The sequence below is a fragment of the Mus musculus genome, chromosome 5, assembly GCF_000001635.26.
Source record: "Mus musculus strain C57BL/6J chromosome 5, GRCm38.p6 C57BL/6J".
Classification (NCBI taxonomy): domain Eukaryota; kingdom Metazoa; phylum Chordata; class Mammalia; order Rodentia; family Muridae; genus Mus; species Mus musculus.
In genome coordinates this window covers 113,188,243-113,209,980 of record NC_000071.6, presented here as the reverse complement: position 1 = coordinate 113,209,980, position 21,738 = coordinate 113,188,243, and the positions used below count along the sequence as shown (strand labels likewise).

At 52.4% G+C, this 21,738-nt stretch overlaps 1 protein-coding gene across 4 annotated transcripts in view; it reads left to right on the top strand.

The window, feature by feature from the left end:
- Positions 1-21,738, top strand: part of 2900026A02Rik (RIKEN cDNA 2900026A02 gene) — a 134,970-nt gene that overhangs the window by 11,312 nt on the left and 101,920 nt on the right. For 3 of the 4 annotated variants that reach the window (NM_001375886.1, XM_030254503.1, XM_006534936.3), the window contains exons 2-4: positions 16,074-16,220; positions 17,785-19,377; positions 21,608-21,695. In NM_001375886.1, coding sequence (NP_001362815.1) covers positions 17,837-19,377; positions 21,608-21,695 — 1,629 coding nt within the window. In that variant the 5' untranslated portion in view covers positions 16,074-16,220; positions 17,785-17,836. Of the gene's footprint in view, positions 1-16,073; positions 16,221-17,781; positions 19,378-21,607; positions 21,696-21,738 lie in introns of all 4 variants that reach the window. The other variant, XM_017320881.2, reaches the window with a different exon arrangement.

Here is a 21,738-nt window from a genome sequence, read left to right as displayed (position 1 = left end):
GGTCCCGGGCTCTCGGCAGCTGTTCTCACAGGAACCTGGACCTATCCCGGAGGGGAGGTCTGGATAGGGCAAGGCCGGAGCCCTGGCGCTCACAGTCTGGATGCTGAGGTTTTGGGAAACACCAGCCCCTTATTTACTTTCCTCTGGGAAGCACAGTGCAGAGTCGCGGTCCTGAAGACCCAGGGGCATCACGGGCCCTACTGAGGTCTCCTCTCACTTTCTGCATGGACTCTGCCTGGTCGGGCGACCCTCACATCCATGGGCCCTGCTTCCTGGATCCGCTGCCTGGGAAGCCCCTCCCTTGGCAGGCTCCTCCTTCACATGTAGGTCTGAGCCTAGGTCCCATGTCCCCTTTCCCAGGAGGCTTCAAGGTTAGGGTTAGGACTGTAGACCTGGACCCCGCCCCCTGACCTCTGACCCTTCCACGTTGCCCAACCCCCTGCCAGTTCTTCCTCCCGAAGCGCAGGAGACATCACTACCTAGACGGTTCTTATTTAACAAGGTCTTGCAGAGTGACCCGTAACTACAGGCTCGCAGGTGGCCTGTCCTCCTATGGAGCTTGCTCTGACCAGGGAACCGGAGTGCTTAACATTCTGGATTCTGAGCCTCAGGAATTCAGGGCTAGTCAGGGCTCTAAGGGAAGCATCTGGCACTGGAGAGAGTGGGAGGAGGGCCGACCCTGACTAAGGAAAGGGAGGGTCCTGGGTGGGGAAGCTTGCATTTGGGTGCATTCCCACTGCCGAGCCCGAGCCCTTCACTGTCTCTCAGAAAACACTGCTATTGTCTGATTTCCAGCTCTGGAAGGGAGGGCGAGGGGACCTCTGCCAAAGGGACGTTTGTTTATTTGAGCGTTGGATGAGAGTGGCTGTCCTCCTAAGACCTTGGCTCCAGGAGCCTCATTGGGGTTTGTGGATGGGGCAGATGGCAGTAAACCACACTCTGCCTCTTTGTTAAGCATTAAAAACAAGAAGGTTTTTGCTAGAACCTGCTGCTCTGCAAACAGCCGAGCTACCCCACAGAGGCCTCCCCCATCAGAACAGCACACCACTGCTCTGACAGGGTGGGGAGGCATTTTGCAGGGTGCAGATTTTGCCAATTCTTTTTTTTTGGGGGTGGTGGCTGTTCTTTTCAACTTTGCAGAGCTACAGATGTGTCCAGCTTTGTGGACGCCCTTCCCGACACCCTTCCTGCTTAGCATCACGCCCTTAGCTGCTTTGTGAACTTCCCTTGGGATAGTTTAATCCCAAGCCAGGATGCCCCAGTCTGTTTAGCCACTCCCCAGTCTCTGGGCAAGCACGTTCCTTTAGCCTTGTGCCCCAGTGCCCTCCTCTGATTTCTACCATGGTGTACTGTGCAAGGGAAGGGTTCTTTCTTCCCACGAGTTTTCTACCACAGGGCCTTTGCACAACTCCTCTTTTTCTCTGTGTGTGTTGTTGTATGTGTGTGTATAGTATGTGTGTGTATATGCATGTGTTGTTTCCCTTGTATGTATTTGTGTGTTGTATGTGTGTGTATGCATGTGTTATCTTTGTGTGCATTGTATGTATTTGTGTGTGGGGGGCACATATGTCATAGATAGATGTTGGGTGTCTTCCCTGCTGACCCTCTTTCTCAGTGGCTGACTCCACCTCTCCCTGATAGGCTGGGTTGGCAGGCTAGCTGTGAACGAGGTGACTTCAGGAGTGGGTGGTTAACTTTGCGACTGTTGGCCTTGGCTTCCTGCCCTGGGCTGGATCCCTGTGTACTTCCTTAGCGCCTCCGGCAGTCAGACACTGAGTCTGCTCCTCTGGCCCAGCTGGGGAAACTGAGGGCCCAGTTACACAGCTGACATCATGAGCCAGAACCCCAGTCCCACTCTGACCACACAGTCACACCCCATCCAGGCAGCCTGACCCTCAGGATCCTGATTTTGAAGGACTGTCCTAGTTCACTCCTGCTAGTTAGCCGCTGAGCAGTTAAGACTTTGGGACTCTGCAATTTTGTAACAAGCATGAGCTTGGTTCAGGCAAGTATCCCTTTCTACTTTACTTCCTCCCCTCAGTGCTCCCTGGTGTCTTAGGGTTACTATTGTAATGAAATGCCATGGCCAATACACTTGAGGAGGAAAGGGTCTATTTGGCTTACACTTTCATATCACAGGACAGGCACTCTGTCAGGGCAGGAACCTGGAGGCAGGAGCTGATGCAGAGGCCATGGAGGGTGCTGCTTACTGGCTTGTTCCCCATGGCTTGCTCAGCCTGTTTTCTTATAGAACCCAGGACCACCTGCCCAGGGATGGCCCCTCCCACAATTGTCGGGGCCCTCCCCCATCAATCACTAATTAAGAAAATGCCCTACAGGCTTGCCCACAGTTTGGTCTTACAGAGAGACCTTTTCTCAGTTGAGGCTCCCTCCCCTCCATGACTTTAGCTTGTGTCATGTTGACATAAAACTATCCAGTCAGTGAGGAATCCAGGTGACATGTCCAAACAATTCTTTTAAAGGGGATAGGGACTTTCCTGGTGTCAGTGACAGGGCACCCCTGACCCTCTTGTCCCCTGCTGCCTGGAGCTGCACTTTTTGTGGGAATTTGGAGCCTTGCCTTGGGGAGTGGAGTGGGGGATGGAACCCCACAGGAAGCCAGATTACTTTGCTCATTACCGATGGATGTGTTCTGCCAGAAGCTGTCTTCGATGCTGAAGCTGCTGTTGTGGATTTTTTACTGGGGAGGGGCAGGGTCTTGAAGAACACACTGCTTGTGTACACACTTAGTCTCCTCTCTTGTTTGTCATGACCCACCTTCCCCTGCATGTCCACAGGCTGACCAGACCTGTTCACACGTGTGTTCCTGGCTCCTGTCACATGGTAGGGGACTCACATGTAAACACTGCTGAGTGCTTTTTCCTGTCTGTGATTCAGAAACCTTTTGACTGACAGCTGAGGACACCCAGGCTGGGGAGGGCCTTCATGGTGAGCTGTAACTGGACTTTTGGATTCTTTATTGGGTTCTTATACCTACCACTCTTCTCCACCCCAATCCTTCCCAACCCCCCGCCCGACACTAGGCAGGCGAGAAAGAATGGGAAAGGAGACATAGACCTCGTTGGACTACTTCCTGCTGATTAGGGGCATTGAGTTCCTTGGAGCAAGTCCAATCTTTGTGGTCAGGATGTCTCCAACCCATAATCCAGCAAACAGCAAATGCACTATCAGGAACCACCAGCTGCTGCTGCCCCTCCACTCCTGCTCTAGGCTCTGGTTTTCTTTATACCCGCTCAAGAGTCCCCAGAATTCCAACATAAACTATTCTTCAGCTGGTAGAATCACGCCCCTGCCAGAGCATGAGACAAATCATAGCCGGCTGCTGTGGGCAATCTGAAGCAGCCCTGTATTCCACACCTGGGAATAAAACAAAAACATAATCACATAACCATTTTTTTTAAGAAACCAAACTTGTCACTGTTGTGAGGCGTCACCCCCAGCTCCCCCAGTACATCTTCTTCCCCCCCACCCCCCGTCTTCCATTTCTACCTCCCCAGAGGCCCACAGCCCTGCAACAGGCTGGACTGGCCACTCCTAGCAGGTCTGTAACTCCATTATCTCCTGCTCTGCAAAGCACAGTGGAGTCCTTAGAGAGGGAGGTAGGGAGGGAGGCATTCCAATAGAGCCCCAAATTATTCTACACACTGAGCACAGACCCCTTCCCCACCCCCACCAGCCCCAGCTGCCTCTTCTCCCTGCTCTTAACATCTAGACGTCTGCTTCTTCCTTGTCCACCATCTCCAATCTCCCAGGCCACACGGCTGTGGTGTCACCCCTTCCTGGAGCCTTCCTTGATGACTATCAGTGAGGGACCCTACTCTCTTCCTCACTGAGGACACCTTCATCTTTGCCTGACCTGAGTCCATCTGAGCCACACCCTGCTCTCTGAACACCTCCTCAACTTGGCTTTTGGGTTCATTACTAAGGTGGACTCAATAAATGTTGGAGAAGGTTAAGGTCAGCCAGGATAAGCGAGTGTATGACCCACATCGTTTGGCTGTCCCCATGTTGTGCTTCGTCTTGGGAGGGGGGTTGTTAACACCGTGCGGTGATTGGAGTTTCGAACCAGTTCCTTGGTGAGTCAGTGGTCCTAGGAAGTGGGGAGTCATAGTTGAGCCCCAGAGGCATCTGACTCAGGCGCTGGCCAGGTTGTTTGTCTATCTGGTACCAGGATGGTGAACCGGCAAGCAGCTTGCCTTTGAGGTCCTAAAGGTGACCTGTGCTGGAGACAGTGTTGGGGGACCTTTGGACACGACACTGCATGGTCCTCCAACACCGGGGGAATCTGGGTTTCTGATGCTCAGTAGCCAAGAGAACAGGTCTGCTGGGTCAGAGCGAGTGAGTGGAGTTGGCAGCCCTGGCCAGGCCAGGCCAGGCTCTCACCATGGCTGCAGACACTGGCTGTTAGGGTCTGGTGAGCTGGCCGCCTCTCCTGTTGTGACTGAACCAGGGGTTCCTGGGCTGTGGGGTTTGGTGGGAGCCACTACTTCCTTGGGTTTGCTGTCTGAGGACACATTTCATAACTGTCTTGCTGTCTGCACCCTGGCACCTCCCTCCCTCCCTCTCAGGTGAGGTGGTTTAAGGCAGACAGGGTCTCAGCTGCTCTGGTCCCAGCTTGACCCCATGAGGACTTCTGCAGCTTTGGGGAGCCTCTGTCCGCAGCCTATGCATCCCCTTGTCCCACAGAAGCTGGTCACTGGTTATGGGGTGCTTTGGTTTGGGAGTTTGTGACCCCATGGGTGTCTGAGGCTGTGGTTTGCTGCTTCCCAGCAGTGAGGACAAAGTCAGATCATGTCACCAGCCGTGGAGAAGATGCAGCTCTGAGCCAGGGTATGGTTTCTGTTGAGCACACCTCCCAGCCACTGTGAAATGGGAAGATTCTGACTTGCACCTCAGAGCTTGGTGACTGTCTGCCTAGGTGGTGACCTAAAATGCTGACCCCACGTGCTAGCTGTTGTGTGGCTGAGTGCCACCTCTGCTGTCCCCTCTGTCCTGACAGCCCCCACCCCAGGCTCCACACCAGTCCCAGGGAGAGAAGCTCTCCAGAGTCCCTACCTAGTACCCAGGGTACTGCTCTTGACCGTTAGTGGTTATCAGGACCAGCGAGGCTCTCAGAAACCAGAGCTTTGGAGTGTCCCAGTTCCCTGAGTCCAGGGGTGAGTGTGGATAGCTTGTAGGTGGGTCCTTTGGGTGACTAGAGACAGCAGGTGAAGGGTAGGAGCTAAAACTAGCCATGTTATGGAAAGGCACACATCAGAGTTCTCTTGGGGGGGGCATCCATAATCCTAGTCCCTCTGTTACTGGAGTAAGGTTATATCTCGGCAAGGTGTCTGCCCCAGGACCCTTGCGGTTAGCGTTATTATAGGGGACCACCTGCCTCAAAGTCTGCTGGGAGAAGTGAATTTTAGTTGGCAGGGTGTTTCTTGGAGCCTCTGCTTTGATAATTCAGAAGACTGCTTCTCGTGGAATTCCAAAAGTCGAAGTAAACAAAAGCAAGGGTGAACGACTCATGCTCTTGCCTCCTGCCCTAGAGATGACTAATGCACACAGCACCTGCTGATCTCTCTGACACGTGCCGCCAACACGGGTGGACTCATCACCCGCACCCCTCCGTTCGGATCTGCATCTCAGTGGCCAGCTGTACCCACATGTTTAAAAGATTGATTTGGGGCTAGGAGGTGGCTCAGTAGAGGAGTTGCTTGTGGTGCAGGTATGAGGCTCTGAGTTGGAGGTTCCTATGTGAGAACTAGGTGGGGGTGACAACCTCATCTCTAATCCTGCCACTTGGGAGCTGGCACAAGCTGGCTAGCTATGCTAGCAGCATCAGGAGGCTCTAGGTTCAGAGAGAGGCTCAGTATGTAAGTGGATAGAGATTGAAAGAGACACCTGACACTAACCTTAGGCCTCCACCAGTGTGCACCCACACACATGTTCACTCACACGCATGTGCACTCACGCATGTACATCCACACACATGTGCACTTACACACGCATGTGCACCCACATGTGTTTGAGCATGCAGACCACACGCATATACCTGCAAAAGAACAAGATAATGGTCACACGTGAGGGTGGTAGAGTCACAGGGTTCAAGGTGGAAAAAGTCTACAGTACGGATGAGATCGACCCCTCCCACCCTGCCCGCCACACCTCTCCCCAGCGGACAAACTGGAAAACTTGTTTTTAATTATGTTTTTCACTTTTCTCTGAGATGCCTTGCAGCTCCCTGGAGGCTACAGTGTAAAGGCCTCCATTACACTCATTGTGAGTCATTACCTGCCAATTAGCCGGTCCCGAGTGAATCCCTTAAGGGTGGATGAGGCAGCCTCTGCTAGTTGATGGGTAATTTGGCTCTTCTGTAAGCAGGTTGATAAAGACAAGAGGCTTGGGAGCTGAGGGGAGAGTAGTGGTCGGACCAGACTAAACCCCAGCTGCACCATGCCGGAGCCCCAACTATAGAGACTTTTCTTTTGCCTCAGAGCCCAGTCCTGGCTAGTTTTCTGTTAACTTGATTGTGAGCTGAAGTCCCTGGAAAGGAGGCAGCTACAGTTGAGAAAATGCCTCCTCTGTAAGATCTGCCTGTGGGCAAACCTGTAGGATATTTTTATAATTAGTGACTGATGGGAGAGGGCCCCGCCTATTGTGGGCGGGGCCAGCCCGATGTGGGCAAGGTCAGCCCTGGGCTGGTGGTCCTCGGTTCTATATATAGGAAAGCAGGCTGAGCAAGCCATGGGGAGCAAGCCAGTAAGCAGCATCCTTCCACGGCCACTGCATCAGTTCCTGCCTCTGGGTTCCTGCCCTGTGTGAGTTCCTGTCCTTACTTCCTTCAGTGATGAACTGTAGTGTGGACGTGTAAGCTGAATAAACCCTTTTCTCCCCAACTTGCTTTGCTCATAGTGTTTACCACACTAAAAGAAGTGCTAAGACAAGAATTGGTGCCAGGATAATGAGGTATTGCTGTGACAGACCTGACCACGTTTTAGTGAGGACTGGAGAACTTTGAGCTCTAAAAGCCGTTGAGTGTTGAGAGCTTGATAAGCTGTTGGGGGGGGGGCGTGGGGGGAGCCTGGAAGATGAGAATCTTGTGAGAAGTGCAGATGATGCAGGCCTGGCCTGTGAGGTTTCAGAGGGAAGCAAAGAGTAACAAAAGACCAGAACCAATAAAGTATAACCCTCGAGTTTCTGGGACACTTGATGCTGGTCAACTGGAGCTAAAAAACTAGCTGTGATTAACAAGAGACCAGCATCACTGAGGTGAAATCTTTTGGGATGAGTTTCTTGAGATTCAGCACACAGAAGCTGTGTTTCAGAGACAGACAAGGTTGTACCTCACACTGGTGGCTGAACTTGGTACTGTAAGAGTCACCAGGTGGTCCTCAGGTTGTTTTTTTTGGTTTTGTTTTTTTTTTTTTTTTGGTTTTTTGCAACAGGGTTTCTCTTAATAGCCCTGGCTGTCCTGGAACTCACTTTGTAGACCAGGCTGGCCTTGAACTCAGAAATCCACCTGCCTCTGCCTCTTCGAGTGCTGGGATTAAAGAAGTGCGCCACCATGCCCGGCAAGTGGTCCTCTTTTTGAAGGCATGAAGGGGTCATGGAGAGCAGCTGAGGCTTGGCACTGAGTGGCAGGGCTGGGGTCCTAGAAGAGAGCCCAGGAGAGGCTGTTGGTGAAGGTGCAGCCCAGTTGCTGGAAAGACCTCAGCATTTTGGAGATGGCAGTGCCGTGGGATGACCACCAAGAACTGTAGTCATAGCAGAGTGGAGCCAGCCAGAGGCGACAAGAGAGGCTGTCTGTGCTGCAGAGGGCAGAGCTGGAGAAGTGACCCGAGTCCTTTGGAGGAGCCACGAAGACCATGAGGGAATAACAGACAGTGGATGCTGAGTTATTTATACACTTGAGGTTTGTTTTTGCTTTGTTCTGGTTGTGAATGGTCCTTCCGTCTTACAGTAAGAAGGTATTTTATTTTTGATGTCACAGGAGCCCACTGTTGAGGGGCTTTTAAGACTTTGGATTTTAAAGAGACTCAGTTTTTTTAAGTGTTTAAAATGTAAAGACTATGTGACTTTAAGAATGGATATTCGCGTGTGATCCTGGGGAAGATCAAGAAAGGAAAGGTTACGGTTTAAACGCAGTGTGTTTGTCAAGTTGACAAGGGCTGCGCCAGCAGTTGGGCTTGCCCTTGGGTTCCCCTGTGCTAATCAGGGCAGGTTAACATACTCAGCTACACAGAACCTGGGTTGTCAGAGTGCGAGGGGCAGTCTTGTTGCCCCGTTCCAGGCTGGTGATGCCTGGCTGGTATGGAGGGCTGTGTCACTGTAGAGTGATTGGTGTGAACCCAGCGCAGGACCAGATGGTGAGCGCTGGAGACAAACCAGGAGGACCTCACCGGGCTGGGGCATGAGTTCTGTCTTGAGTCACTGGGTCCGCATTTTTGCCGTTTACATTTTTATTTTTCTGCTCCTTTTAGTTCAGGCTTGTGCAGAAGGTGAGCTGGCGTAGTGGGTAGCCATCTTAGTGACCTATGTCTACACCCCCTGGGTCTGTTTTCTCTGCTCCCAAGCTGGGAAATATGTGTGCTCTGCCAGCAGGCTAATGAGAGAGCCTAACTTTTCATTAGAAATCCGTTCCTCTAGCTTTTGACACCTTAACCCCCCCCCACCCCATCTCACCCCACCCCATCTCACCTCACCCCACTCACAAATAGTCTGCATGGGTTCCATTTTTCAGTTTATTGGCTGGCATGCTGACTTACAACTTCCCAGGTCCCTGCCACCAGGTCTGATTGCAGGCGTTTCACGTGTGTCTTCTCATTTCTTCATGGAGCGTTTGAATGAAATCTTTCTTCAGGACCACGATGGCAGTGTCCATATCTGCTCATTAGAGACTTGGTTAACTTAATAATGTACTACTCCAAACTCCTGGGTTTATCTGGCATGTTGACGTGTGCCTGTGAAGCCCTGATGGACAACGACTTAAACAAGTATTTTTTTTTTTTTAACATACAGATCCCGAAGGGTTCATGTCACTCACTATCTGTATAGTATTGATTGCCTTGTGGCCTCTTGGATTGCTGTGAGTCTAAGCATTGCATCCCGATAAGGCTACTGCACTGGCCGCCTCGAATCTGCCTGTTTTATTCAGAGTGGAAGTCTCCCTCCAAGTCATTTTACCTTCCTCTGTCCTTGGTCTTGAGTCAACACAGGGTCACATGCAGTTCCAGACTGAGAGAGCTTAGCCTCCGGTTTGGTGGCTTCCTGAGAGCCTGTATCTGCTTGTTGTCTCTGTGCTACACTTACCTTCTTTACATTAAACAGAGGGTGAGCTTCAGCCATTCCTCCTGAACAATTATCTTTTTATTTAGTTTTAACTTTTTGCTTTTTAAAAAGTTGAGTACAATTCTTTTATATATATATACACACACACATACACACACACACAAGTAAGTACACTGTAGCTGTCTTTCAGACACAGCAGAAGAGGGCATCAGATCCCATTACAGATGGTTGTGAGCCACCATGTGGTTGCTGGGACTTGAACTCAGGATCTCTAGAAGAGCAGTCAGTGCTCTTAACCACTGAGCCAGTGAGTACAGTTATTTAAAAAGGAATGTTTGAAGGAAAAAAAAAAAAAGCTTTACTACAAACCCCAAAGCAACCTGGCTTTTCTTCAAGGGGAAACAGCAATAATAATCGAGTGTGCTGAAAATATCGGGGTTATGTTACAGTTTCAATTGTGACAGCTCGCGGCAGGTAGGGCAGCAGTGGTCAGAGCAAGGGATGTTTTCTGTGTGCCCATTTGGGGATGAGCACAGGGCACAGAGGTGGGTGTCAGAGCCATGCAGGCACCAGGCCATTGGTCTCCGGCACTTCTGAAGGTCACTGGGCTTCCAGTGACTCTGGAAAAGGGTCTGTGGCCAGAGTGAGGTATGATGTGAATGCCAGCCTTGTGAGGGCTTCATCCTGGGCCTTGTTCCTGAGCCGGCTTCGGTTGGCTGCATTGAGAACTGGGTCTTGCGTGGGCTTCCTCTAAGAGATGTGCGCTCTAGTTAAGTCGCCGTAAAAGGCATGTTTAGGTGTATGGAGATGGTGCAAGGTAAAGGGCTGTCCCTGGGAAGAGGCGTTGCATTTAGGGGAGCTGTTTATGAATGGGATGCACTCCTTTCTTCGACTCTTCTCGGGGTGTGTGGGGGACATGAAAACCTTCCAAGGGGCTGGACCATTTTGACCCGTGAGAGGAAGCTATGCTTAAACCTAGCAAGGACTTGCTTGTGCGTAGGCGGTTCTTGGGCCGGTATCAGCCAATTCCTCCAGATTGTGTGCTTGGGAGGGAATTACTGTTTTCTCTACTGTGTAAATGGCTTCCCCGATTTCCTGTGGAGAGTACAGAGTGCTGACATTCAGAACTGTGTTGTGGATTGTTGAGTTGGTCCCTGGGGTGGGGACCTCTCTGCTCTGATGCTGTCTTTGTTCATACCCCCCACCTCCTCTCCCTGGCCATGCCAGGCCTGTGCAGCCTCTGGGCTGGACCCAACCAACTCCCTTCTCTCCCAGCACTGCCCTTGGAAACCACCTAGTCGCTTTTGTGATAATGGCCTTTAAGTGGGGAAGATTCTGGGGAAGTGAGGCCGGCTAGGCTCCTGTGCCCACCAGCTGTGCTTGTTGGGTTCAAGTCAGGGGAGTGGCTGAAAACCCTGACCTCCAGCCGGGAGGTCAGCATGGAAAGTCATTCCCTGGGAATCATTGTGCAAACAGGGCTTGGAGAAGCAGCACACACCCTCCAACCCAACCTGCTGTCTTCTGGGCAAGATTCCCCAGAAAAATAATTACCTGTGGGTATTCGCTGCAGTGTTGGGCTTGGCTTCTGACGGAGGACTGCTTGCTGGCTAGGAACTCGCCAAGTGGGTGATGGTGACTGGTCATAGAGTGAGTACCAGCCGTGCACCTGCAGACCAGCTTTTCTTCTGGTTCTAGGGTCCTCATGTGCGCAAGGACTTGATTGAGGCATTGCTGCTGTTCTGTTTCTCAAAGGGCCTAGGGCTGACCAGGGCTCAGATTATCATATAAGGGCATATCATATCATATAACCCTTAGACATGCATTTGAGAAGCACCAGGAAATGCTATGTGAGGTATCAGAGCTGAATACACTGGTAACATACTTCCACATTAAAAAAAAAAAAAAAAAAGACCTAAATCATATCATGTGTGGTAGCATAAACCTGTCTCAGCACTTGAAAGGCTGAGGCAAGAGGATTACCTTGAGCTTTGAGGCTAACTAGGGCTAGAGGGCTAGATAACCAGACCCTGTCTCAAAAAGCCAGAACCAGCCCAACAACTGATAAATCGGTTCCTAGACAGCAATGTGAACTGGTGCTGTGTGGTGTGTGCCAGGCTCCTGTTTGCACCAGGAGTGCCGGCTGGTTACGTTGGCTGTGTGGCAGAATGTCCTGAGGCCTATGGGTCTCCATTGCTAGGGTTTAAGGTTGTTAAATGTTTTCCTGTGGGCCTGTGAGGAGGGTCAGCAGGTCAGAAGCACTTGCCACACAAGCCTGAGCACCTGAGTCTGAGCCCCAGGCCCCATGGTAGGAGAGAATGGAGTCCCAAAAGTCATCCTGGGCTGTCTATGCATGTGAGCGCTATGACACATGCGCATGCACACTCTCATACATGGGTAACGTGAAAAAGACAAATCAAACTTGCTGGGCTGAGGATACAGCTCAGCCAGTATAGTGCTTGCCTAACACGGGGCAGGCCCCAGGTTTGATGTGGAGGATGGAGTAAATTGTATATAATGTCATCTTAGATGCAGGGAGAGCATCCTTGATTACATAGCAAATCAGAGGCTCTGTGAGACCCTGTCGCAGAAACAAAAACTTCAAACCCTCTGCAGCCTGATGAGCAGTTTCCCAATCCTCCGGCGGAACTGGAAGTGGCGTTGGGAAGAAGCTGGCTGCAGCCTGAAATACTACCCCAGCCACAGGAGCAGTCATGTCCTTGGAGACCCAGTGTTTGAGGGGACCCCAGTATGCATCTTAGAGTAATTTGTTCTGTAGAGGGCGGCAGTAAATGTCTTTTTTCCTCTGGGTCACACGGTGAATCAGATCCCCAGATAATGGTTCCCGAAAGAGGTCTCGGTGCCTGGGCTCAATAAAACTTTATTTACAAAGCCAGGCAGAAGGACTAGCTTTGCTTCCAAGCTGTAGTTTGCCAATTATCCCAACCTGGAGAAAACAAGAGGGGACGAAGGCTGCTTGATGACTGGGTTCTCCAGTGGCTACATTGTCTCAAAATAGCACAAATTGTAGGAAGGAACTGGCCAAGTGGGATTGAAAAGGCGGATGTTTGTTTGCTTGCAGGGGGATGAACTGTAACACTCTTTAGATCTGCAGCTGGCCTGGGGTTCTGAAGGTTTGTATCAGTCTCTGAGGGGCTGTGGCAAACGGCCCTGTTCTGCGTCATTGGGGGGGACACTTGTGAACTTACTCAAACCTTTTATGTAACTCTTTTGGGGATGTGACTGTGGGCTGAATAGCCCACGGCAGCTAGAGAAAAAACAAAAAAATCAAAACAACAACAACAAAAAAAAACCTTAGAGCTGCAGCCAGAGGGGTAGCCAAGGATGGAGCACCCCTGCCTGAGAGATTTAGAACTCCCATCAGGGATCAGGAAGTTATCCTGTGCTGGGGAAGTGCCTGCCCAGGGAGAGGAGGTTAACACAGAACCCTTGAGCCTCCGGCTGAGTCTGGGAGGCAGAGCCCATCAAGGGTCCTGCACACTATCTCTCAGGTCAGAGGCCAGAGGCAGGGAGAGGCTGGCCTGGACCTGTCTGGAAAGAAGATAAGACTGGAGCAGGGACAGACAGACGGAATACAGACCCTACGTTTATCAAATGTCCAGCTAGGGCCAACACACAGGGGGAAGAAGGTCAGATGTTGCTAGAGGCCAGGGCAGGGAGTGGGGAGTCATTAGTTTTCAGGAGTGTGTTCTTTGGGAAGGTGTTTCCAAGCCAGACTCTAACAGACAGTCCTCAGGAGAGACGGACTTGTGGTTCACCACACTTTACATTTTGATCCACTCTTTGAGTGGGGTGGGGGCATACGGACCATACTTTCTCCCGGCAGCATCAGCAAGCCACAGGACACAGCCAGCTTGGGGTCAAGATGTTCAGAACATGAGATGAGCTGATTTGGTCTGGAACAGGCTCACATGGGAGGACCAGAGAAGTTCCACTGTGCTTCTCAGTGGTAGGCTGGGTGATACTTTAGGGCCCCTCTCCAATCCGGGCTTGTCTTGAATTCACAATTTCCCTGTCTCAGTCTCCCAAGGGCTGGGGTGACAGGTGTGTGCCATCACACCTGGAGTGCCTACGTGTGTGTGTCTCTGAGTGGTGCAGTGCCAATTTGGAAACACCGGGCCTCTCATGTGTGCTAGGCAGGCGCTCTGTCACTGTCTATGTCCCCAACCCTGCCTGTCCTCTTGAATGTCCACCGTCATGTCCTCAGCCCCTGTTCTAGTGTAGGTGCCATTGTGGGGACCAAGGAAGGAATGCACACATTCTGGTGGCATCTGATCCGTGACTGTGCCCTGGTCACCTGGGGTCTGTGGTAGGACAAATCTGTGTGGCTTGCAGCTCGGCTCTGTGGAGAGGACATTAGTCTATCTCTTCTTGGCCATTTCCCACAGTGAGGGATGTGGTCAGGTGGCTTTGAGGATTCAGGGGCCAATGTCATATAGTGGAAGAGGCTGGAAAGGTGTCGGTCCTAGCCCACGTCCCTCGGCAGATGGTGGCATTCCCAGGACTCGGGCACTGTTACAGCACAGCAATTGGCTGGTGAGCACCCAGATCCATTTGAAGGCGGCATGGCACAGCTGCTGTGCTGAATCAAGTCTGTGAGCTGAGCTACAGCTAGACTTGGGGCTGGCCTGATCCCTGCTCGCTCTCCTCCAGCAGCTAGCTTGCCTCCTGGCTCCCAGAGGATGATCCCTGTCCTCTTCCTGTTTCCCACTATTTCCATGGTCATGGATGAATCAGGGACTGGGAGAACCCTTATCTAGGATAGGTATAAGACCTGAGTTAACTCTCGTCCTATGAAATCTACCAAGCAAGTAACACACACACACACACACACAGAGCCAGACCCGCTCAGTCCGTTTCCTTCCTTTCTCTAAGGACCTGTTAACTACCTGGCCGACACGGTGTGTCAATTCTACATTTATACATAGCAAGCGAAGTCACCAAGGAATAAATAGCAGCCAGTTCAGTGCAAGTAGGCTTTTGCGGAGTTCTGGAAGAGACTGCCATCTCAAATTGGGCGTAGCATATGCAGTGCGTTTGGAGTTGGGTTTAAAAGCATCTGAATGGGCTCCTTGCCATTTACAGCAGACTCGGTGGAAACCAGAGAATCCTGGGCTTCAAACGTCGGGTGTAATGATTTAGGCACCCCCACCCAGCCCCCCAACTGTGGTTTTGGAGTTTTAGTGAACTCGTGGATTTGTTCACTAAGGCTTTGATTCCCTGGTATAAGTGTGTGTGTGTGTGTGTGTGTGTGTAAGTTGGTGATTGTGAACCAACACACTTGCCTTTGGCTTTCACCCATCCTCCCTCCCATCTTCATTGTGGCCTCTGGGGTGGGCTTAGGGATCCCCCAGTGGCTGACATTTGTTCACCATTCATCCCAACTCAACAGTGCCCTGGTGACACCCTATCCAACCCAGCTAATTCTGTCTACATGTTCACTATCATGTTGGCACAGTTACAAGATGACTGTGGCCACCGTAGGTGAGTGTGGTGTCCACTCTAAGGGAGGTTGCCCATGGGTCATCTGGTCTGACAGTGGGGTTCCTCATCAGCTAGTGTGTAGACAGGTACTGCAGCTCTGACGTCCCGGATCGCGACGAGGATTCAGATCACTCAGTGTCGTTGTTGTGAGATTCTGGGCACCCGGAGTTAGCCAGCCTCTTCGTGGGGACCAGGGTGACTTGCTCCCTTCACGTATTCCCTCAGGAGGAATTTATACATCCAGCGACTGTCCACTCCATGCTGTTCCGTGATAGACTGTTCTGTGAACATACAGTGAGGATCATGTCTCAGGCAATGTGGCTGCCCAGCAGCTAGTCCTGTGGACTTCCTGGTATCTGCAGTGTTCTGCGAGCACATGTGAGAAGCCAGGCATGTCTGAACTGCAGCCCAAGGGGTGGGCCCAGGGTTTGCATTTGTGTGTGAGCAAGAGGTGTATTCCATAGATACAGCCCATATGTGCAAAGGCGCTGTGGAGGCTTTTGGGAGCCTCTAGCAGGTTCAACGTGTAGATGCCAATGAATAGGAGAGAAAGTGATCTAATTGGCTGAAACCTTTTGGTTTGGTTTGGTTTGGTTTGGTTTTGAGAAAGGGTCTCAAGTGGCCAGGCTGGCCTTTTATGCCTGATTTATTTTCCCCCTTGCCCCAACCTCCCATATACTAGGATAACAGGTGTGCACCAGCACACATGGCTATAGACACCTTGAGTACTCTGTGGCTACCTCCTGTAGGTTGAGAGCATTGGCCAAAAGGCACCAGTGCTCGGGCAGCAGAACTCTACCTGTATCCCTGTTTGTAGGCTCCCCATCTCGTTAAAGACCACTGCACTTCCTATGCAGTGTTATAACTGCTTGTGTGTGCTTGGGTGTATGGGTATGTGCCTGAGTGTGTGTGTATTAATTAATGAGTATGCACATGAGTGTGTCAGTGTGTGAGTGTATGAGTGTGTGTGCATGAGTGTGTGTGGGTGTGGGTGAGTCACACACAAAACTGAGTCCCATAGTTGTAGGGGGTCTCCAGTTCATATTGGTGCACATAGTAGGAGCTCAGTAAATATTCATCTGGGAGCAGGGGAGGGGGGTTATCTACGTGGACCCAGTACTCTATATGCGCACTGTGCTTGAATATATAAAGCTGAAAGGCGTGTGAGCCTCAGAGCCGGAGGGAGACGCCAGCGGATGCAGTTGGAACCCGAAAGCTTTTGCACCGTCTGTGCGGAAGGAACTCCGGAACCAAGCTGTCCTTCTGTGTCTCCCCAGCCCTGCAGAGACAGCCTGTGGGCACAGCCGCCTTCTCCCCGCCGCTTCTACCATGGGCATGAGTGGATAGCCCATTCGCCATGAGCTGTGACCCTGCTGGCGTTTCCAGGTGGCCCCACATCACTCGCGTAGGACCTGTCGGCTTGGGTGAGTGGGTGCGAGCTGGGGGCTGGGTGTTTGGCAGGCGGGGTTGCCGGGGAATTTTTCTGTCTGTCCTTTGCGTCCTGTCCATGTCCTGGCTGGGTGTGTGTCACAGAATTGTGGGGGGGGGGGGCTTTGAGAGACCACGGGGACTCTGAGGTGAGCAGCCTGGTTTGAGGTGGGCATCGGGGCTTTCATGCTCTGCCAGGGTCCGTACAGGTGAAAGACCTCAGGCTCTTAGGAGTCCCAAATATCCATTCTGTCCCAGGCTGAGTCAAAACGGTGTTCCTGGCTTGGGTTTTTGGATCTGTTATAAGTTAGGAATGTGTAAGGAAGAGACAAATGCCAAAATCTGTCTTCCTTCCTTCCCTACAGCAGAGGAGCCTCGCAGTCCTGGAAGGTCCTTGCTTAACCAGGTCTCCCAAGCACCTGGAGGTCTGGACCATCTCTGAGTTAGTTAGGAAGGGGATGGACATCATAGCTGAGGCAGGGTAGTTCGATAGCAGGGAGACCCATACAGTGCTTTTTAGGATTAGAAAAGAGTTTTAAAAAAAAAGCTATATTTTGAGGAGGCAGGGTTGAGGCTCCATGGAGAGGCTCACACCTGGAATCACAGCACCCCATGGGCAGAGGAGTCAGGAGGTTTGGGAACTCAAGGTCACTCTTGGATAGGTAGGGACAGAATGTGAGGGCCAGCCTTGGCTACATGAGACCCGGTCTCAAAAATCAACAAGAACGAAAGAGGCTAGGCGTAATGGGCCCAGACTGGAGGTCTGGTTCTAACCGAGTGGAACCAGCTGGGAACTTCTCTGTTTCCACAAGGTACTTCATTCCCACCTCTCTGAGCTGTGGCTTGGTTCAGGGGCTCCTCTCTGAGAGTAGACCCAAAAGAACGGCGGCGTCCACTGGGAAATGAGACCCGACTGCTAGGCCGGCCTGGAAGGTGGACAGCTATGTAGGTGGAGTACCACATGCGCTCAGCGTAGCTAGGCCTCCCTCTCACCTTAAGCCCCTCATCCCCGTCATCACCGCATCCTTCTTGTTAAGAGTATTAGGGCTGGGCCTGCTCAGCAGAGGGCGTGTGTTTGTAGCACATGTGAAACCCTGGGTTTTATTCTCACCATTGAGAACACAGAAACAAAAACGGAAAAAGTCTTACAGCCTTCCAGCCATAAAGCTGACAACAGGGGTTTGACAGAAAACAAAAACAAACAAACCAACCCAAAGCTAGAGAACTTTTGGCTTTTAAAGGCACCAGGGAAGGTGGGGGAAGGGCAGCGGACAGGGCTGCTTCAGTAGGGTGGCTGTGTGAGCTGAGGATGGCTGCTTAGCCTCTCTGTGCTGGGTGCTCACCCAGGATTGTGCTGGGCTTTGCCTGACCCCTCTAAACAGGTCACAGTGCCTTTCCAGGGCCCAGCAAGACAGTAGTGCGTCTGGAACTTGTCTGGTGAGATCAGAATCTGGTGCTAACGTCTCTCGAACGTCTCTCGGTCCTGTTCCCCTAGTCCCTCTGAGATCCTTCAACCACTCTTTGTTAAATTTACTGTTTTAATTTTTTTTTTTAAAGCAGTTGCCTCTCCATTTCTGATGTGTTTAATCCTCATGGAGCTACGTTCGTAACCATGGCAACTCGGGTCGAAGTTGGCTCCATCGCATCCCTGAGGGCGGGGCCCAGCCTCAGTGACATCAGCCGGGAGGAAACCCTGAAGAGGACCTACTTTTGCCAGGCTGGGGACATCCCTGGGGCACCTACCACCAGGATCCTAAGTGCAAAGAGCTCCCTTCAGACCCGCCTGTCCCCACTGCCTGGTGCTCCGAGGCCTTTCTTAAAGGAGCAGGTGCCCGAGAGGAAGGCTTCTGTCAAATCCTTGTGGCCTGGCACCTCTCAGCCCTGTCTTTCAGCCCAGACTGCCAAGGAGGAAGCTAAAGTGGACTTGAGTAAAAAGATGCCGAGCTTAGCTGGTGAGGAGACAGACAGAGGGGAGGACCTGCAGAATTGCCCTTCTGTACCTAACAAAGCCACATTCCTGAGATCTGGCCCTAGCACCATGGTCCTTTTTGAAACAACCAAAGCTGGACCCAGCCTGGGCAAAGGATCCTGCGAGGGGAGCCGGGAGGCCAGCTCCCGGGCAACCCAGGTGTCTCTCTTAAGTGCCAGGCCTGAGGTGGCCACCAAGCCTGCTGTACCTGCTCGGAAGCCCCCAGTGACTCTGCCTCGACCGACCTCCCTGTCACAGGACTCTGGGTCCACTGTATCTCAGGGGGAGGCAGGCCGAGCCCAACCTTTGCCAAAGGCTCACAGTGTGGAGAACCCCGCTGGCCAGGCTCCAGAGGCCAAGCCTCAACCGAAGAGACGGCCCATGTCAGCAGTATATAGTGAGTACAGCGAGTCCTCAAAGCCAGGCTCGGGTGGAGTGGCAGTCACGGGCAAAGTGCCCCCTACGCCTCCTGAGAAGACGTGGGTGAGGAGACCCAGGCCTCTGTCTGTGGACCTGACTTCGATCTTTGAGAGTGGAGACACGTTTCTGAAGAAGGTAGCTACTGAGCAGAGCACAGCCGAGCACCAGGGCCCGGAGAGGACCAGCATGGAGCCCAGGGGTGATGCAGAGGGTCCTGCCCGCATGGATGCCACGCCGCAGGACCCTGATGCGGACTTCCAGGAACTGGCCAAGAGGCTCCATGCACGGAGGGAAAAGATAGTTCTTAAGCAGGCAGAGACAGACAGTCCCAGGACTCCAAGGGCCAGGGCCACCCCTGGAGACGATCAGAGTTCCCAGGAAGAGAAAGCCATGTCAGGCCAGCAATCAGAGAAGGTGCAGGAGTCCCCTTCGTCCAGACCTGAAAGAGCCCCGGGGCTGACCGAGGTCAAGGGTGGAAGGTTTGACCAGGAGGCTTACGCACAGACAGAGAGGAAGCCCACAGGAAGCGTCAGGAAGCGGCTCAGTCTGTTTGGAGAAGACAGTGCTGCTGTGGCCTTGGCAGTGGCATCTGAGCCCACCCCCGTGACCCTGGAGTCCCCGTCCACAGCCCCAGAGCCTTCCAGAGCTGGTGTGAACGTTCAGGCTCGGATCAAAGGCTGGACCTCGGAGAACACTGGGGAGAAGCCAGAGGTCAGGAGAAGGGTGCCCCAGGCACGGCCATTGCCTGCGGATTTGACCAAACCGTAAGTGGACACACCCCAGAACCACACACAGCCTCAGGCTGCCTCAACACCCACTGGAGAGGCTGGGGCTAGAACACTTAGACAATCCCACCCATTGCTCCAGGGGAGATGATGCAGATAAGCAGCTCAGATAAGCAGTGGAGGTGAGGAGGAAGTCAGGACATCCCCAGCACTCCACAGGGAGCATTGTGGGAGGTGGGGTTCCCCTCTCACAGGTGAGAAGGCGAGGCTCTGGGGGAGTCAGAGGGAGTCTGTGTCAGTTCCAGTTCAGCCTGGCTCTGGATGACTGAGCCATCCCTAATCTGAAGGCAGAGTGCTCTTTAGAGTAGATCAGTGATGGCGTGTGCTTCATGGGGGCACTCAGCGTGTGCAAGGACCCCCAGCACACTCACAGTCTCACACATTCACGTACACACATGCTTACACACTCATACACACCCCCACATACACACTCCATATACATACCCACACATATACATCCTCACACACACACTCACACACTCATACATACACACACACTCTCACACATACTCACATACACATACACACTCATTCACCCCCCATTCACATACTCATCACACACTCACACACTCTAGAGCTTACTCTCATACACTCACACATGCACACTCACACAATGCACACTCTCACACACATGCACACACTCACATACATGCACACACTCACATACATGTACACACTCACATACATGCACACACACACTCTCTCTCTCTTATACACAATCAGTCACATACACATACTCACACCTACTCACACACTCATTCACCCCCATTCACATACTCATCACACTCTCACATACTCTAGAGCTTACTCTCGCACGCTCACACACACTCAACACAAGATTAGACCTCAGCATTTGTGATAAAGAACAGAACCAACAGTGCCTACTTGACCAGCCCATTGGCTCATGTAGCCCAGCCTATCTCAAATTCTCTAGGGAGCCAAGGATGGCCTTCAACTCCACGTCCTCCTCATTCTACTTCCCTGAAGCTGAAACCCCACCAGGACCTCCCAGCAGAGATTGAGAGAAGAACTCTAGAAAGAATGTAGACAGCATGCTCCATGCAGGAGCGAGCCCTCAACACCAGAGCCCTGGGTGCACAGAGTCAGCAGCCCATATTACTGCCAGGCACTTAACGTGCCATGCCTCCCACGCCTCCCGACTTGTTATTTCCCCACTGTGGCCACGTCAGGGAAATGTCACCGGGCCTGATCTACCCTCTCCTCCGTGTTCTGCTCACTGCCTGCGTGCTTCCACTAGGGTGGATTCTCAGGGCCAGAGTTAACTCTCAGGGTCCGGGGAGTCGAACTCAGGTCGTCAGACTTGGCAGCAAGCTCCCTTACCTGCTGAGCCCTCTCATGGGCCCATGTCCCAGTGCTGCTGGTCTACTGAGAAGGTTTAGCCCTCCCCAAGCTAAGATGCCAGATGCCCAGGGCCTGGTGGGACTGAGTTCTTTCCTTTTATTCTTTTTTCCTTTCTCTATATTCCCGAGCCCTGAACCCTAAACACTATATAGACACGTTGTGCCTCACGTGCTGCAAAGAGCATGTATGATAGGGATAGAAAGATTTGATCTCCTCCTCCCCCTTAGAAGTAGAAGTAGGGACACTGAGGCCCAGAGGGGGAGACCGGCTTGGCCTACTGAGAGGTAGAAGCAAGCCCGTGTCCCCACTTTACACGACGACGAGGACCCACCACCCCCGGGTCTCGTGGCTGCTCCTTGGCCGTGGGTGAGTGTTGTGCCCACGGTTGCTGAGGAGAACCATTAATTACCCTGCCTGGGGCTTCTTTGGTCTTCCCTAAACGCCTTCACAGAGTTATTAGGGTCATGGCTTGCCTCTTAGGTCTGCCTATAAAAGAGGGAGGGCAATGTTAATTATCCCTGCTTTATAGATGAGGAAAGAGAGGCTCAGGTGAGGCCAGAAGCCACACGCGCTCTCACGAGGAGGCAGTGGAGTTTGGAGCAGCACCCAGACATCTGCTTCTCCCCGGTGGGCAGGCTTTCTACACAGACATGCTCTGCCTGAGGTACGCCCTTTCCACCAGACCCCTTTGTGACTAGAAAGGACACATTTCTTTTTCTCAAAGGAAGCCAGGGAAGCAGCCAGGCTGATGCCTCTCTAGGCGCCCCCGCGTCCAGGACAGTGTGGGCTTCAGGGAGTGCAGGCCTGCCGCTCTGCTCTCTGTGAGTAACTCCTGTCTTTATCCCAGGTTCTCGAGGACAGCTTCGAGCAACGAGATCGGGCACGAGAAGTGTGCCACGCTGGGTGGCGAGCTCCCTGGGGAGAGGAGAGAAAAGGTGAGCATGTCCTTGGCTGTCTCCCTTAGACGCTTGTGACCTG